This window comes from Centruroides sculpturatus, unplaced genomic scaffold, assembly GCF_000671375.1.
Source record: "Centruroides sculpturatus isolate CEXI.00-Female unplaced genomic scaffold, Cexi_2.0 scaffold1, whole genome shotgun sequence".
NCBI lineage: Eukaryota > Metazoa > Arthropoda > Arachnida > Scorpiones > Buthidae > Centruroides > Centruroides sculpturatus.
Window position 1 is genome coordinate 849,965 of NW_019384326.1, and position 20,098 is coordinate 870,062.

The following is a 20,098-nucleotide window of genomic DNA, read 5'->3' on the forward strand; positions in this document are numbered from 1 at the left end:
AAGTCCCCGTTGTGCTTCACTGCAATACTCGGTTATCCATTTACTCAATGCAACTTTAGAACAGATGTTTTTATTGTTATAAAAGTTGTAAATTACAACAATTACTTTATAAATAATTCTAAAAAAATAGAAAAACGTGTCACTTTTCAACAATAACTGTTAACAATATGAATTTGACGAGTTATTTTCTGTCTGTTTCTTATCTTTCAATGTAAGTTGTAATAGAAAATTTATAGTTTGAGTGTTAATAGCTTGTTTCATTTACAATTTGATCACACAATTACTTAATACACACGCTAATAATTAAAATTTAAGGTCTCTACAATGAAATTATAAAGCCTCAGGAGAATATGAATATATTCTGATATCGTAGCAACTCAATGCATTTGGCATGAAATGTAATGATGATAATTTGGATCACATCCGAAATCAAGCATGCATTTTCTCTTCTACATTAAATCAAGCATGCATTTTCTCTTCATTCTAGAATCGTAAGAGGCTTATTCACAATATTTTTAATCACTTTTACTCCTCAAATTAAAAGAGTCACTTTTGTATAAGTATCTAATTGAACTGATGCTTTAGGTTAGTGAAAATATTTATAAGTTTTGAATTATTGCTAGTTATTTTTATTTAAAAAAATCATCAATACTTATATCTTGTAGATAGATCTATTTCAATGTTTCTTCCTTAACATTCAAATTTTATTTTTAAAACCAAATTTTTACATGATAAAATAATGTTGTGTAAATAGTTTCCTTTACTTTTATAAAAAATATCGGATTGTAAAGTCGAATTTTTATTAATTTTATGGAAAGAAGAATAGAAAGTAATTTATTGGACTGAAATTTGAAAAATTGTAGATATATGAAATCTCACTGTTGCCTGTCTTCTCGTCTGTCCTTCCTTAAGCTTGAGACCGATGTTAGTTAGATGAAAATCGAGACAAGATAAAGAAAGATTAGAGGCAGAAGACCCCTTATTAACTATATTACGTTACTTAATTCAAAACTTTTCCTCTAAAAAAAAGTTAGGTAGATGAATGGCATGACTCTATTGCTAACAGGAGAAGTATGATGTACAGGAGCAAGCCACTACTAATTTTAGGTGGAGAGCATATATTTTAAGTTAAATAAATTAAAAATATAATGAAAATTGTAGCCCGGCATTGTAACGATATCATAATAAATTTTGCTCGTTATTTTTTGGAATTTTATCGCCCAAAAAGCTGTTAAATTATATATTTATTTTATTTAGAATAAAAAATATGTATGTATTAATATTGTTACGTAATTAATGATTACACTTGTATTATTATTTGCATGACATTTATGAAAATTAATTTAATATAGCTCTAATTATTGCCAATATATGTACTGTAGAACACTCAATAATGTTTACTGAAAGGGTAATGTTTAAGAGTATTATTGATGACTTCGAATTGTCTCTTTACAATTGAAGTAGTTACATGTTAAGCATTCAATGTGTGTTTAACATCTGTAAATTAAAATATCACTAATTTCAAGCGAAAATTATTATAAAATTTTCTCTTAAATATCAGAATTCACTCCCTGGGTTACAAATCTCGACGTTTAGAGATCCCTAAACCACCCAAAAAGATTTAAAAACGAAATCTGGCATGGTAACTTGTATATAAGAGGAATTGTTCCTATTAAATTTTGGTGGTATGATATACAGGATCGAGGGATCATGTATCATATCTCGAGTGGTGTCAGAGTTAACAAAGATGTTATTGGGCTACAATTTGGAAAAATTGTAGACCTATAAAGTGTACAATTCTTTTGTCCTTCCATAATCTCGAGAGCAGTGTTAGATAGATGAAAATCAAGATCGGATAGAGAAAGTTTAGGGATAGAAGGCCCCAATTACTTATATAGGAAAGTCTGGTCTGGACAGGAAGTCAAGCGATTTCAATTCAAAATTTTTTCCCAGAACAGAGTTAGAGCTTTTCCTGATAACAAGAGTGTCGTGCCGGTGTTTACCGGCACAACACTGTTGTTATCAGGAAAAGCATGATGTACAGGGGCAAGGCAATACTGAAATCGAGAACATATATTTTAAATGAAATAAATTTAAAATATGATTAAAAGTTGCAGCCCGGTATTGTGAACGTGTCATAATAAATTTTGTTCATTGGTATTTACAATTTCTTAAAAAAAGTTTATCTCTACCCTCTGAAGTAAGCCTTTTGTCTTTTTATAATGATTAATAATATAAAAGTTATTTTTAAAATAAAATCTCGTAACGGATGGCTCCACACATTATTTTAACTTTGTGTTAACTATGTGCGTTAGTGTTTCTTAAATATAAATATTTTTCGCCGGGAAAGTTAAACAACTCGTTTTTATAATATTTGAAATTACATTTAACGATTTATTGTATCCATTATTTTACAAAATTGATACAAACCACATTGACAATGACAGAATGAAATGAGATGATTCATAAATGTGTCCTCACTTCCCTTTTATCAGAAGAAAATTTAATCTGCCTTGCTCTCGTGTTACGATTTTCACATTAAAATTTAGATTTAGGGGCACTATAGGTCCGAGATTTGGGCGAAATGGCCCCACTTGTCCTCACCATTCGGGCTCGTATATTGATAGAAGGACTTCATCACATAATCTTGCTGGTACAGTTGTTTGGTATAACATACTAATAGATGTAGAAGGCCTTTTCTACAAACGTGCGTGCTCGTGCAGAGGCAAACAGCAAGGCCATTCTGTAAACGCCTCATAGGGCGTGTCTGGCCGTTTGTTCTCATTGATGCTTGCATATCTGCAGGATAAATTGATAGTGTTTTGAGTATTTTCAACTTCCTGATGGGGATAATATAAAAAAATCCTTTGGAGACAACTTTCTAAAAATCATAGTGGCACTACTTACTTTTACATAATCCCACGTCCAAAAATTGCAAAAATGCTTATTTTATCTTAAAATATGTAAATGTTGACGCATCGCAGATATGTTTCAATAAGTAACGGTAGTTAGTTCTATGTATTTCATACATAATGAGTGTTGGGTTGAAAGTTGAAAAAATTGTAGACCTATAAATTCCTACTGTCTGTCCTTCCTTAATCTCGAGAATGATGCTAGATACATGAAAGTCGAGACCAGACATGGAAAACATGTGGGCAGGAGGCCCCGATTATCTATATAAGAACTTCTGGTCTAGACGGTAAATCACATGATTTCAATTCAAAAATTTCGCCAGAATGGAGTTACATAAATGACTGGCATAACTCTGTTATTATCAGAGAAAGTATGATGTAAAGGAGCAAGACACTACTTGATGTGGAGAACATATAATTTAAATTAAATAAATTATAAATATAATTAAACATTGCAGCTCGGCATTGTAACGATGCCACAATAAATTTTGNAAACATCTATTTTTACGCCTTTTTAAAATATTTTTAAGTTTAAAAACTTTACAAAAAAAAACAATTTTTAATCTATTATTTAAAACATATTTCATTTTCTATCCTCTTATTTCTAATGTGATAATAATCCGTTAAAATAATTTTTCTTGCATTAATGGCTAAAGTAATTTAACTGAAGAGAAGTAATTTGTATTTAGCTTAATTGCAAGTATCAGATTGAAAAAAAAAAAACTAACATTGTCGTATAGAAATGTTCGATAAAAAAAGAAAAATAAGGAGGGAGGAAAAATATATTCCTTAATATCGATCGTAAAGTTAATGGATCATTTCTTTTCTCACCCTTTCTTATATTTGGAGTACTTTATCGTACGTTAAATGATATAAATTGTGCTTTAAAAAAAAAGTAAATTACATTTATTTAGTCGTATGTTTGGATTTAGAAATTAATATTTTATAAAATTTTCTACAAAATTTCGAATGAAAAAATAAAATATTTTAATAAATAATTTAAAAAAAAATTAAATTGACTTTTTCAACGCACTTAAATATATATAAACCTATAATTTATTATTAAAATTAAACGTTCAGAATATTGTTTTATCCTTTGATAAACGTAGAAAAATTCAATATAAATTTCTAAAAATAATTTTAATTCGTGTGTAAATATTTTAATAACAATGTGATTATTAATCTTAAGGTTTATTATCACAATTTTAATATCAATTTTACGGTATCGTAAGCTTGTTAAAAAAACCTGTGAAACTCGTGGAAATAGATTCGTTATTTATTTATTTTTTTTTTAAATAGAATAAATTTATAAATATTTCTACAATTTAAAATTCCTAGTAAGGAGTTTTCATATCTGACTGCTTAGATCTTTACCGCATATAAAACCGATAAATATATCCAGAAAAATCGATAGAAATTCTTGGTTTTTTTGGAATATAAGATGATCTTAAAACAAGCTACGAGAAATATCCATTTTAAGGTAATTATACGTAGAAATTAGCCTTAAATATTAAAAATTGGCGCCTTATTTCCTATTGTAACAAGCTATAATGAAGAATCTTATTCACAATTTTCTCAATAATTAAATTTATTGTTAAAATTAACATTTTAATATAATCCTTATTAAGATTAATAACCTTCAACACATGTTTAGAGTTTATATATTAAATGGAGCGACTTTGAATTATGTATTCTCTCTCTTCCTTCAATAAAGTATAAGGAAAAGGTTATGTTTATAGCTAATTTTCTGTGTTTAAACTAATTAAATTTACTAAATATTAACACGCAATCCTTATATATTTTAAAGCTCTCTAAAGTTTAAAATATAAATTTATGATGTTGTGCTTCACTGTAGTGCTTCAAATTATCCATTTGCTAAATCTAATAATAGAAAAGATTTTTATTGTTGTAAAAGACGTATATATNTTCAGTTGCTAATATGTGCATCTCCGATGATACTTAACACATCTAGGTGATAGTCGAGTTTTCACACTGTCTTTGCATATACGGAACCATTAACAGTTGCTATGGCTTCTGTAATTCTAGATCATAAATCTGTAATGTTGCTTACAGGGAAAGCATAAATTTTATCTTTATTTATCTTTAATTTAAGGGCAAAATATAGCATTCGTTAATCATACATGAAAAGGATTTTTAAATTTAATTAACTTAATTAGCTCTTAACAAGAATACAATAACGAACCTTTTATTCAATTATGCATATATATTTAATTCTAAATCTATCGTGATATTGGTTTTCAGCTATTTATACTTTAATTTAAGGTCGAAGTTTTAATAATAATTTAAGCAGTTGGTAGTAGCCTTTAAAAAATACGAGGAAACATATGTTAAATGTTTTAATAATGTCACTTTGTTAATTAAAAATGAGTAAAATTAATGAAAATTTTATTAATAAGTAAGAGGAGAGAGCTTAAATTATTTCTATAATGTTGGTGTTTTAGGTGAGGCATTTTATAATTCATGAATATTTATAAAACGTGAAAGAAATTGTTCCGTAAAAAAATGTAGATTAAAAAATTTTTAATTATAAAATATTTAGTAAATTTTCTATATAGTCTGGAGTATAAATATAATAATTAAAATAATGTAGGAGGTGAGCCAAGCATAAAAATATTTCATTTTATGAAAGTAAGAAATTATAGAGAATTTATTACATTTATAAAGGATAAAAGAGATCAAATTTTTCTCAGAGGGAAAAAATTCTGTAAAGGACAATTGCTTAAATTCCCTATATTCTTTATAGAAAACGTAGGCAATTTTTTATACAGATTCTAATTATTGTCTATCTGTAGAGAATCTACATTTTAGCCTATATGTTAGGAAATTAAAGTACGTTTCTTATTTTAGTACTTTCCTACGTTTTCTACGTATTAATATATACTGTACTTATATGTGAATATGTAGAGAATATATATAAAAAAAATGTATAATTTTAAAACATTTTGATCAATTTTTATAAGCAATAATCCTTTTCAAATTATGATAAGAAAGATACTTCGTCTACATCATTATATTTGTATGTTTTACTTTCATCAAGATCCTCAAATATCTTTAAGGAATTTAGAAATTATTTATATTTGCATGCATTTTAAATCAATACTTTCTGGTGATATTAAGAATTTAATATAAATCTTAAATTTACTGGGTTTTATATTATAATATGGATTTATTGATCATACAAAACCAAGTAAATCATATTACTTCTTTATATTTGATTGAAAACAACTGTTTAGATTATATCGACTTAGGCTTTGTTCTAGATCCAAGATCAGGAAGTGTTAATTAAGGACGATGAAATCATTAATTTACACTTCATTAACGACTGGTATCAGCAGGTAGGCTGTTTGGCTAGCCAAAATTATTGAAAATCAAATCCATTTCACTGAGTGCATCATAGGGGTCGACCAATATAGGCGAGAGTGAGAAACGACTATTCGATCTAACTATGGTAAATTATGGAGTAGAAGCTCGATAGGGGTATCCAAGCCTATACAGTGGGTGATCGGTTAACGAATACTTTCGCGAAAGATTTTTATGTTCGGACAACGAACACTTCACAGAACATCCAGAAAAAGAAGCGACATAAAATAGTAAAAACCGATTGGTCTCCAGATGACAATTCGAAACCTTTCGGAGCTCTGAAGACGTCGACATAGACGCTTACCAATCGGATAGTATTCCTCCGATACCAATCAGATAGTATTCCTCCGAATTTTGAAACTCTCCCTTGTAATTTCAGCTTTTTTGTTTACCTTTCCGACAAATAATTTTTTATAGTCTTCGCGAGACTGTCGGGAGGGTACTCATTAAGTTTTGCGTCGGGGTTTATTTACGAAAGGTGAAAGTTTAACTGTCTCATCGGATATTCGTTAACGTTTTAATACCAAATTTCGAATTTCATCCGGGCCTTGCATTTAAATAAGTTTTTGTGCGCTAGTTGATTTGTGTTCTCTGAATTTTTGTAAGTGCTTTTCTGAATTTATCACTTAAAAAAGAAACCGATAATATTATGGAGCATAAAAAGAGTGGAGTGCCAAGAACTGTGCTCACCGTAGAAACCAAGCGAGAGATAATAGAGTAGAGAGTGGGCAGAGATGTCTGATGTTGCTAGGCAGTATGGCTTGAACAGGTTTACAGTAAACACAATCTTAGCTATGAAATATATATCAAGAAGTCTCAAGCAATTAAAGATCTTATGAAGAAGTGGGAGGATGTCAGAACAGCGGGCATTCAAATGGCATCCAAACCAGAATGGGATTAATGGGCTTGGAAATCGCTACAGTTACAATGCTATTAACTACTACCGAAAAATCCTAAAAAAGAGAGAAAAGCAATCGACATTGGACAGATTCTTTAACCGCCACAAAACTGAAAAAAATGACTAATAAAAATGCTAGACTGTGTGAATATGTATTTTTATTCATATATATAAATAAACGTAGTAAGAAAGTATATATAAGTTATATATATATATATATATATTTGGAGTCTCCAGAAGGAATTAATCAAATTTCCATAAAAACCTATGGTAAATCGATAATCGGTTAACGAACAATTCGGATAGCGAACAAAGTCTTGTAACGGTTATGTTCGTTAACTGATCACCCACTGTATTGTTATATTTTAAGTATTGTTTTTCGTCTTTATAGTATAATTTACAGATAAATTTCATTAGAAATTATGGAAATTGATACTGTAATTTTTCTGTACAACAATTCTAGATAATTACTGTAGAAAAAATTTTAAATTTAAATTTTTAGAAAAAAAATTTACACAATTCTCTAAAAACAAATTCATGATCCCATCAAAAACGTGTCTAATTTTCTCTTGATTCCTAATAATATTCCTCCAAAAATTGTCTTTAAATTTTCTAAAAAGAATGAGTAGAAGAAATTTCTAAGGAGAAAAGAATTTTCGAAGAAAAAATTATAATTTCAAAAAAATCCCCGTGGAAATTTTCTAAATTATATATACGTTTTTTAAATTCTGTAAAACAATTTTTTTAAATTCCTAAAAATTATTACAATACTCTAGAAAATTTCTCAAAATTCCGGAAAACACCGTTCTAAATTCTCCTGAAAAGTTTTCTGAATTTTCAGAGATGTTTCCTAAAAAATTATCAGTCAAGTTCTGTAATAAATTTCCAAATATTCTCAATTTTAAGACATTTAAATATACAATTTTTCAATAAGGAATTGCTATTATTATATATTTTAACATTTTCAAGTTAATATTCATCCTATATTATTGATAATTACGTATGCAAACAGTCATTAAAACATTTAAAAATACAATAAAGAAGAGCTTACAAATTATCATTTCAGTCCACGATCTGTAATTTCCTCTTAAACCTATTCTTCTCGCTTAACAGACGTGTATCACATTCTTGCAGAAGTATCAGATTTATACTTAAAAAACAATTCTGTAATACGTTGAAAGAAGATAAAATTCCTTTCTAAGATTCAATAAAAAATATATAAAATCCTCTTTTAAGATTTTAAATTGTTTTTAACGGTTAGGAATAGGATCTAAGACAAACGAACCAATTAAATTTAATTATTCGAATGGCGCAACAACGTTTAACCAATAAATGAAAAGTGTCGGTTATTTTCCTCAGTTTAAAATTTACGCTCTTCGATTATTGGTTAGTCGTTGTTGCGTCATTCGGTCGATCCGGTATAATTGGCTCGTTAATCGAAGATCGTTATTGGTCGAGTTGTATTAATTTATAGGAGTTAATTAACAGAAGGAATAATGCGACAACGTTATAGACATAATAGCTAACCAATATGCATACGCTGGATGTTCCAAAGGTTTATTAATTCTGTACAGAAGTTAAGATAAAATTGTTAAGATTTTTCGTTCGAATTAATTTAAACAGGATGGCCCAAAAGTCAGTTAACCACGTACAGTACTACACTTCTGCATAGACACCTCAAATGCATTTTTCTTTTCTAAATTGGTAAATATACATATAGACTACAGTACGATAATTTAAGGCAAGAATTTACAGCAGTTAGCCGACTTTTGGGCATTCCTCTTTCTGGGACTTTAATGATTTTATATTATGTGGAATTGTGATGATATGCGATTAAAGTAACTAAGGCAGAAATTTATTCTTTACAGCGGTTAACCGACTTTTGGGCCACTTTCTTTGTGCAATTTTGATGATTTTTGGCTTATAAATATTGCTAAAATCATTGAATAACGCATGAAAATACTGAAAAAAATTGAAGAAAAGAAGTACAGTACTGTAATTATCCTGAAGATATTTTATGAAAAAATTTCATTTTCTTACATGATAAACGTGAATTATTTAGTTTTAGATTCGGAATATATCATTTTCGGTACTTTGAAATGCAATTTCTGTAATTAAATTTATTATAATATATATTAANATATATATTTTATTTTAAAGAATTTATAAAATACTTTTAGTGTTAGAATTTCGATTATAAAATATTCAACTACAGTTACACGTCTGTCAAAATGCAAGAGCTTAAACTGAGTTCACGAAGAATTACTGAAATACAAAATACATCTTTACATCTCTCAGTTTTTTTTTTCTTTTTTTAAAATTAATAATAAAAAAAATAATAATAATAAACAAAGTTCCAGATGTCATATGTAAAAATAATGTACAGTACAGTACAGTATAGTACAGTACTAGAAATTCAAAAATATAAAATATTCATGAAATTTATGATATAAAATAAATGATTACAGTGATAAGACATTATCAAATGAGTTTCTTTCTCTCCATAATTCCATTTTATATTCATTTTTCCAGCCAGAAATATAATTTTTGTTTGTCAGAATTCGTATTTTTCGAAGAATTAAGCAACTCGAAACGTGTTTAAATCTAAAAATAGTTACGTGAATTAAGTTATTTATTAAATAAGACAATTAAAATTAGCCACAGATTATGTAAAACAGCGTATAAATAATGAAGATAACGTTACTTGGTTTATTTTCTTATTATTTTATAAGGTAATATAATTATTTTAATACTGTTTCGGAAATTTAATTGATTAATGATAATTAATTTGGAAATATTAATTAATTTTTCAGTCAGCCAAGAATGTTTTAATTAATAAAAATAATTTACACGATAATAATATATAAATAAATATATCAAATATTCATAAACGACAAATCCGAGATGAATCAACCTTAAAAAATAAATGAAGAAATCATAAAAAAATCAGTCATAAAATCATTAATTTTTTAAAAAATGCCGCCATAAAATTAATCAAATAAGACTTATTTGAAGAAACAATAAATAAATATGTACTTTTTTCTATAAAAATGGCAAATTTTTGACGTTTTTTTCCATCTTGAAAGAATGGAACGACGCTTGTGAATTATCATCCCCCCCGAAAAAAGTACCCTCGAGGATATTTTATTTCCTCTATCAACCGCTAGATGTCACTCTACGAGTTTAACTTTTACTTTATATATAAACGGTCGTGCCACCTTTCCTGGCATCATGAGTTCGATCATGTCAGTTGACGTCCAACAGTGGTCCTATAACTTGACGAACTTAAGCGATATTAATCAGACAATAGAATCCAATGTTGATATAAATGATAGAGTAGATGTTGCATCTTATTCAGCCATTGTGTGTCTTTCTTTTCTCTTTTTTGTCATCGGTTCTATCGGAATTGTTGGTAATCTATTAGTTATATACGCTATACTAAGTGATAAACGAATGAGAAGATCCGTTACAAATTTACTACTCATGAATCTAGCTGTGAGTGATTTTATTAATATGGTAGTATGTATACCGGACATTATACAGTTTATCGAAAATCATGGATGGAGATTGGGTCTACCATTGTGTAAAGTACTCCGGTTTACTGAAGTGTTTGCCCTATACGCATCTGTCATGACACTTGTTAGCGTTTGTATTGAAAGGTTAGTAAGTATTTAATATATTTTTACTTAAATAATTTTATTTAAACGGATTTTTACACATAAAATATATTTTAAAGCTCTCTAAAGTTTAAAATATAAATTTATGATGTTGTGCTTCACTGTAGTGCTTCAAATTATCCATTTGCTAAATCTAATAATAGAAAAGATTTTTATTGTTGTAAAAGACGTATATATAAATATAATGTATATTACAACAATTACTTTATGAAATTACCTACCTTAAAAATGAAATGAAATAAAATAAAAAATAAGTCATTTTCAATAATCAAAAATGGACAATTTTTAACGATCAAATTCCCGTTTAATGATGTGAATATATAAAGAAGTAATTGAATATTTTATGAAATAAATAATAAAACATATCATAAAATTTATATTCAAAATAATAATATAATAAAAAGTAAATAAAAATTAATTAGAATTACAAATAAAGACAATATTATGAGAATTTCATCTCGAACTTTAAAACAAAAAAATTATTTTAAAAAAATAAATAAATTTTAGGAATTAAAAGAATTTTAACGAATATTTTAGAATAAAAAAAACATATAAAAACTCAATTAATCATTTTAATATTCTCTTATTAAATTAAGTAATTAGACTCGTTGAATTAAAATTTATTTCGTTAAAAAGCTAATAACGTTTACTATAAATTACAACATATTCAATTTTTAGTTATAATTTATTAAGGTAACATTTTGAATTTACGAGTATTTAAAAACAAGAAATCAATTAAGGATTTACAAGCTTGAAAATTAAAGTTTTAATACATCAAACGTACTAAAACGTTCCTTACTTTAACTTATTACACAGGCTGATATATTTAAATTTTTACATGTAAAATATAATATATATATTTTATTTTAAAGAATTTATAAAATACTTTTAGTGTTAGAATTTCGATTATAAAATATTCAACTACAGTTACACGTCTGTCAAAATGCAAGAGCTTAAACTGAGTTCACGAAGAATTACTGAAATACAAAATACATCTTTACATCTCTCAGTTTTTTTTTTCTTTTTTTAAAATTAATAATAAAAAAAATAATAATAATAAACAAAGTTCCAGATGTCATATGTAAAAATAATGTACAGTACAGTACAGTATAGTACAGTACTAGAAATTCAAAAATATAAAATATTCATGAAATTTATGATATAAAATAAATGATTACAGTGATAAGACATTATCAAATGAGTTTCTTTCTCTCCATAATTCCATTTTATATTCATTTTTCCAGCCAGAAATATAATTTTTGTTTGTCAGAATTCGTATTTTTCGAAGAATTAAGCAACTCGAAACGTGTTTAAATCTAAAAATAGTTACGTGAATTAAGTTATTTATTAAATAAGACAATTAAAATTAGCCACAGATTATGTAAAACAGCGTATAAATAATGAAGATAACGTTACTTGGTTTATTTTCTTATTATTTTATAAGGTAATATAATTATTTTAATACTGTTTCGGAAATTTAATTGATTAATGATAATTAATTTGGAAATATTAATTAATTTTTCAGTCAGCCAAGAATGTTTTAATTAATAAAAATAATTTACACGATAATAATATATAAATAAATGATAGATGGAAAAGATCTTACCGTTTTAATTTTGTTTTTATAGATGAAATTTCCATTTAAAAAATTAATTTGATGAGTATTTATAATTCAGTTATTTATTTAAAAATAAATTCCTTTTACATATTTTATTCCGTTTTTTTAATTCAGTTACAACGTTTATTTATTAATTATAAAAGTTTATTCATACAAATTTTATATATTCTTGTGTTTAGAATGATAAATTACAATAATAGACAAAATTTATACGTATATTCTAACAATAAAATAATAACCTTTCATTATTTTGTACATTTTATTTATTTATTTTAATTATAAAAAATATTGTAACATTTTATTATAAATTAAGTTACATTTATAAGTTTTTATTGCAAGAATATATAACATATATTTTATTATTTAAAAAATTGTTGATCTATTACAATTTTAATACTGTACTGTACAGTACATTCAATTTGTTAGTTTAAATTTTCAAAATAGCGCGCGCTTTTTTATTTATTTATTTTTCATATTTTATTTATGATTCATTCATAAATTTAAACTTTTATTACGTAACAATTTTTCAATTTATCAATTTCTTATTTTAAAAAATCGCGCGCGTATCGTAACATAAAATGTGTCAATTTCATTTACAACTCATTCATTAATTTTTGCACGTGCTTTTATATGTCAATTTCACTTATACTATTCTATATTTTCATTCGTAACTAATAAAACATCTATTTTTACGCCTTTTTAAAATATTTTTAAGTTTAAAAACTTTACAAAAAAAAACAATTTTTAATCTATTATTTAAAACATATTTCATTTTCTATCCTCTTATTTCTAATGTGATAATAATCCGTTAAAATAATTTTTCTTGCATTAATGGCTAAAGTAATTTAACTGAAGAGAAGTAATTTGTATTTAGCTTAATTGCAAGTATCAGATTGAAAAAAAAAAAACTAACATTGTCGTATAGAAATGTTCGATAAAAAAAGAAAAATAAGGAGGGAGGAAAAATATATTCCTTAATATCGATCGTAAAGTTAATGGATCATTTCTTTTCTCACCCTTTCTTATATTTGGAGTACTTTATCGTACGTTAAATGATATAAATTGTGCTTTAAAAAAAAAGTAAATTACATTTATTTAGTCGTATGTTTGGATTTAGAAATTAATATTTTATAAAATTTTCTACAAAATTTCGAATGAAAAAATAAAATATTTTAATAAATAATTTAAAAAAAAATTAAATTGACTTTTTCAACGCACTTAAATATATATAAACCTATAATTTATTATTAAAATTAAACGTTCAGAATATTGTTTTATCCTTTGATAAACGTAGAAAAATTCAATATAAATTTCTAAAAATAATTTTAATTCGTGTGTAAATATTTTAATAACAATGTGATTATTAATCTTAAGGTTTATTATCACAATTTTAATATCAATTNATCCAAAAAATCAAGACTTGAACCTATTTTTTAAATGATATATATAATTTAAAGTAAAATAATCGCTAATATATCTTCTAGAAATCGATTTTAATTCATGAAATATGCCTTATCTTAATGTATTTCCATTAAAATACTAGATCTAGACAAATAACTGCAATAAAAGTTTAAAAAAATAATATTTCAATTTAATTTAATTATAAATTTCTAAAAGAAATAATGAAATTCAAACTAAAATTATAAAAAAAAATACAAAAAATTTAAATTAAGAAAAAAACCGACATTCTTCGATTATTGGTTACTTATTGTTGCGTCATTTTATTAGTTAGCTGTGATTGGTTTGTTAATCCATTATCTTTATTGGTCGACGGTTATTACGAAATTGAAATTTTTAGATTATTCTCCTCAAAATTTACTTATTTAATAACATTTTAGATGAAAATTTATTCAAATTTTCTTTTATTATAAATGAAATTCACACTAAAAAGAATTACGTGGTAATTAAAACGTAACGAAATTAATACGCAACAATAGAAATCAAAATTGTACAGTTAACTAATCATTACGTATTGAATACGTCAGTAATTAACATGCGTTAATTATCGTGTCGTAAAATTATTGATATTTGTCTGTTACGTCAGCTTAAGATTAAATGTGGCGGAATTTTTTAAACGATCGAAAATTATCTTGAAAAAATCTCCATATTGAAAATAAGTGGAGAAGAATCATTATTTATAAGCAGAAAGGAGAATCACTTGAAAGTATGATTATTACAGCAACTTACAGCAGTTACTTTGCTTAAGATTTATAAGATAATAAACAATTTCTTCTAAAAAAATAAAGAAAAAATTACGATCTATATTTATAGAAATCTTGTTAAATATCTTTTTTATTTAGCTTTTACTTCAGGCACACTTTCTATAACAACAAAATATATAAGAAAATTTTCAATTTTGACCTCTACCAACGATCAAAACTTTTTAAATTTAAAAAAAACCGACACTTTTCGATTATTGGATAGTCATCGTTGCGTCATTAGATCATCTGAACGTAATTGGTTGTTGATCGAAGTCCGTCATTGGTCATCGTTTATTACGAAATTCGAAAATTTGAATTTGAATATTTTACTGTAATTTGTTTGTTTTTTTTCAGATTTAACGAGATTTATTTGCTACTTTAGAAATTATTTTAAATACTTTTTATTGATATTTTCATATTGTATTTTATACAATTTTGTTTGCTGAATTTGTTAAGTTGAATTTACAATTTTTATTTAATTTTTTTATTAGATCTTTTAAATTTTTTTTATTTGAGAATTTAATTATTTAATTTAATAACAATTTTATCATTTCTAAACCAACAATAACATTCATTATTTGATAAATGTTTATATAAATCTAGATAAGGCGATATACAATAAGTGAAAATTAATTTAATACTTCCATAAATTTGACATTAACCTTTATTGTAAATATATGAATTAAATCAAGATTTTAATTGTTTATACGCATATATTTATACTAAAATTTCTCTAAGCCGATATATTATTGGTTATTACCAAATTTACTAGCTAAAAATTTCACTAGAGACTCATTAATTGATCGTAAATGGAAGGTAAAAGTAAAGATTTTCATTTATACTCTATCTTTCTAAGTTTATATACTACTTTATTTAATTATAGAATGGGCTTATTGTTGTATCGCGTGTTGATTCACTATACAGGATGCTCAGAGATGATTTCCTGAGCTTTTAAAACATGATAAACGAAGCTTTACGTGCCTGAAGAAGTTTTTCGGTCATGCAATTGGATAAGAATTACGAACTTTTGAAATTCAAATATTATCGTTCGATGATTGGTCGGTAGGCGTGGAAATCAATCGTGATTGACAAGTTTACTTACGTTTCGTTTCCTGTACTGTTAATTGTGTAGGAGATTGTATTTTACATTTTAATTACGTTCCCAGAGCGTGCTGTTCATGCTAATTAAGATAAATTATTCCATAGAAATGTATTAAAATTAAGATGGCGTGTTTCACAAATGGTTAAGTATTCTTCAACCTAACGAATTTTCGGCTTATATATAAATTATTACAGATAATTATTACAGAAATTAAAAATAACTTAAATTTTATATTATTTAACTTATTTTTACTTAATTTATAATGAAAATTTACGTTTTATGTAGGCCTACTCTACAGTAGTACAGTACATCAATTGCGACTAAATCCATGTCAACACTGTATTTTGCAGTAATTATTTAATTTAATTTAATTTATGTTAAAATAGTCGTGGCACCGTTATATGACACTATAACGTAACAGGTAGCGTATAACATGGTATGAGAAAATCAATGTTATCTTCTGAAAAGTAATTAGCAATGCATTCGTTTATTCAGGATAATTTACAGTATTATACAATTTTATTTCAATATGATGTAATTCCTACGTTTATGTAGTAAGAAAGTATAANAAAAATCAAGACTTGAACCTATTTTTTAAATGATATATATAATTTAAAGTAAAATAATCGCTAATATATCTTCTAGAAATCGATTTTAATTCATGAAATATGCCTTATCTTAATGTATTTCCATTAAAATACTAGATCTAGACAAATAACTGCACCATCCATCACTTTTCTCATTACTCTTTCCAAGTTCTCCGTGTTTATAGCGTGAGTTGTTAACCAATAATATCACTAAAAGTCCATAATATTAATAAGATTATATAAGATTCACTGTGTCACGAAATGTCATGTGATCACTCTTCGTTGTTACGTTTGACGTGGTGACTTTATATAGACTTGCAATTGCATTAATTCCAATGGAAGAGGAGGAGAAGAAGGAGGAAAAGAATTTTCTTGAAAAAAATTCCATACTTTTTTAAATCGAATTTATCGCAAATTTAAGCTGAATTTTCTGTTCCCAATTCTAAGTTAATTTATGTAAATATTCTGCGACGAAAATAACATCTTGTGGGATTGGAAATTAATAAATTATGGTCAAATAAGTCACGATTGATAAGCTTTTATGTCATAAAGTTACCAAAATACATCAATTATTCTATGTTTAGCAAGAGTAGTATGTAATATTATGTCATATCAGTTAATTTTGTACATTAATTAGCATAAAATATGCATCTTTTTACGTCATTATGCTTAAAGGATAAAATTACAAAATTTTTTTATAATTTTGTGCCTTATTTCGCAAAATTTTAATCATTTATGGACGCGAAATCTATTGTTATATCATATTAAAAGATAATTTTAACTTAAATTTTAAATTTAATTTAAATTAATCCAGTAAAATTACATTTAACAATGATTGGTAGTATATATGATTATCTAAATGTTGATTTGTTAGGTAAATGAAAGTAGGCGGAGATTCTTCTGTATCGTTAACCAATTACTCTTAGGTTAATTACAAATTCAGTCCCTCTTCGTTAATATAATTCTATTGATTGCCATCTTACGAATATCGCTGAGGACAATATATAATTTTAAAAATTTAAATAATTTTATAGAATTACAGAATCTTAAACTGTATTTAAATATATACTTAGCATAAATCGTGTGTATGTATCCTACATTCAGGCATTATAACTAGGCACTGCAAAATTCCACAATATGGGAGTTCTGGAAATCCGAGGTCTTATTCTGGTTCATGAACAGTGTTACTCTCTTAAAGCGTCAGTGGTACAGTACATGTGAGCAATTTCCCCCCCACAAATATAGGAAAAGCTTCATCTATGAATCACTAAATGCATCTTCAAACCGAAACATTCATGTACAGTACATAAACCACGTTATTACGAGTATATACAATTCTTATTGTTGGAATTTCTTCAGATTAAAATCACGCTCGACTTAGTGACAATTTCAGAACCAAACAAACGATGGCGCTAAATCGAGGTTTAGCTCTATTTATGCCTTAAAATCAGGAATATTTTTGCAGAAATAGCGATGGTAAATTCGTGTGGATAGCGAAGTAAATCATCGTGAGACTGACCGAAATGTCCATTAATCACAACATAATCAGCGTTACTGACAGTTACACATATTTTCACTCTCTAATCAATCAGCAGAAGGGATTAAGCTCATGTTTAACATGCCTTACTTTACTCATAAAGTCTTAAATAACAAAAATACTAGAAGAGTATGCCCTCTTTTATTAAACAATATATTTTCTCAAGATGATAAGGAATTCTGTTATATTGTATATATATAAATCTACATTTTATACTTATAAAGAATAATGCATGCTTTCCTTCATACTAATGAATGAGACGATGTGTTTCCTGTCATTATTTATAGTACTATTATTACGTTCTACGTCATAATGCAGCTACTATATCTTACGTTCCTGATATTAATGCAGCGTATTAATTATATATATATATATATATAAACATATGCTCGAACTCCGTTAATTTACCGTTAAACATTTACCGTTAAAGCTCGAAATCCGTTAATGTGCACATTACCTAGCTAATCTGCAGACTTTCCCAGCTTTTATATATAAGAGGGAACGTATGGCATTCAATGAAAACATGACCCGCTAGGAATTTTACATTTTTGAATTCGAGGGGTCCTTCAAATAAATGTCCAAAAATACAAAAATTTCGGAATTTTTTCTGTGTAAGGATCTAGTGTGTGTGGGGGGGGCACAGTTTTGTTAACTCAATTTAAAGCTTAATTACTCCTGGGCCTTTTGTCAAAAATTTCTGAAATTTCGTAGGGAGGTTCGTATATTAGTGGCATTGATGCTGTTAAATTTTGGTGGTTAAAGGTCACGGGGTTAAAGAGGTACAGGAGGTCACGTGTCGTATATCGAATGGGGTAAGACTTAATAAAAATTTTACTGGTCATTAGCAATTAAATTTATTTTTATAAAACTCATCTCTATCCTAAAAATTAAGTTTTTGGTCATTTTATAATAGTTAATAATATAAAATATTTTAAAAATAAAATCTCTAACAGATGACACCACACGCAATTTTAACTCTTTTGCCGGGAAAGTTATGCAACTCGTTGCTGGATTTTTTATTTAAAAAAAAATAATAATAAACACAGTTTTTCTCTCTAATATTAAATTAACTACTTTTGGGTAAATATAATTAAATCATTTCAACTTTTATAAAATAAAATTATAATTATACAGTATTAATCTTTAAAATCATTTTTGAAGTAAAAATTATAATAATTTGTAAAAAAAAATAATAATAAATTTAAGAAACGAATTATTATTTGTAGACGAAGAAATAAAATTTCAAAATTTTATCATTTTTCATCAAACAAAGGAAAATTTTCTACGTAGAAGAATGATCATTCCTTGAAGATCTTTCATCCAAAAAATCAAGACTTGAACCTATTTTNTCGCAGCTTTAACGGATCACCCTAGTTAATCTGCAGATTAGCTAGGTAATGCGCACATTAACGGATTTCGAGCTTTAGCGGTAACATATACACGACTTTCCTTTAGTCACACTACTTACATCATCTAATAAACGCACTGCGTAACCTTAGGTAACGCAATCTTCGCGTTACGCGGCCCACTGTATGAGTATTTATGTATGTATATGTAGTGTTAGCTACATATAGTATAGCCTATAATAGGCTGAAATTTTTTCGTATTTTAATTTGAAAAATTACGTGACTTCCGGTTTGGACCGGAAGTTCGTATATGGTTAATTGGAGGCCCTAAGTTTTCCACATCTAGTCTCGATTTTAGTAGTGTCTTGTCCCTGTACTGTACAGTACTATACAGTACAGTACATTGTACAGTACTTCTGCTAACAATCGAGTCATGCCGGCCATCTGTCTGTGTTCTCGAGATTAACGAAGGACAGACAAATGAACGGACGACAGTAAGATTGTTTAAGCCTGCAATTTGAATATTGCAGCCAAATGAAAATTATTAATGACTAATAAGCCATAATTTTAAGTTAAAATCTCTACATTTCTAGCATTTAGAACCGAATCTTATAGCTGAAAAACGTTTAAAAATAGTAAAAAAATACACTTAGAAACGCTTTTAATGCCATCATCTAACAAATAAAATATAAAATTCGATCAATTCATCATACATTAATAAGCTGATCACGTTGAAAGTGTTTCTATTGTTTGAATGGAGCACTTCCTACTCTTATTATCCATCTCTAAGGCAACTTGAATTGTACATTTTGCGATTTCCTGAGTAGAAGGAAGACTAT

The 20,098-nt window shown here is 26.6% G+C and overlaps 1 protein-coding gene across 1 annotated transcript in view; it reads left to right on the top strand.

Annotated features, from left to right (window-relative positions):
• Positions 1-10,356: 10,356 nt before the first annotated feature.
• LOC111627441 (neuropeptide receptor 15-like) overlaps positions 10,357-20,098 on the top strand; it is a 46,637-nt gene continuing 36,895 nt past the window's right edge. Inside the window, exon 1 of the mRNA XM_023371011.1 lies at positions 10,357-10,850. Coding sequence (XP_023226779.1) covers positions 10,423-10,850 — 428 coding nt within the window. The 5' untranslated portion in view covers positions 10,357-10,422. The remainder of the gene's footprint in view (positions 10,851-20,098) is intronic.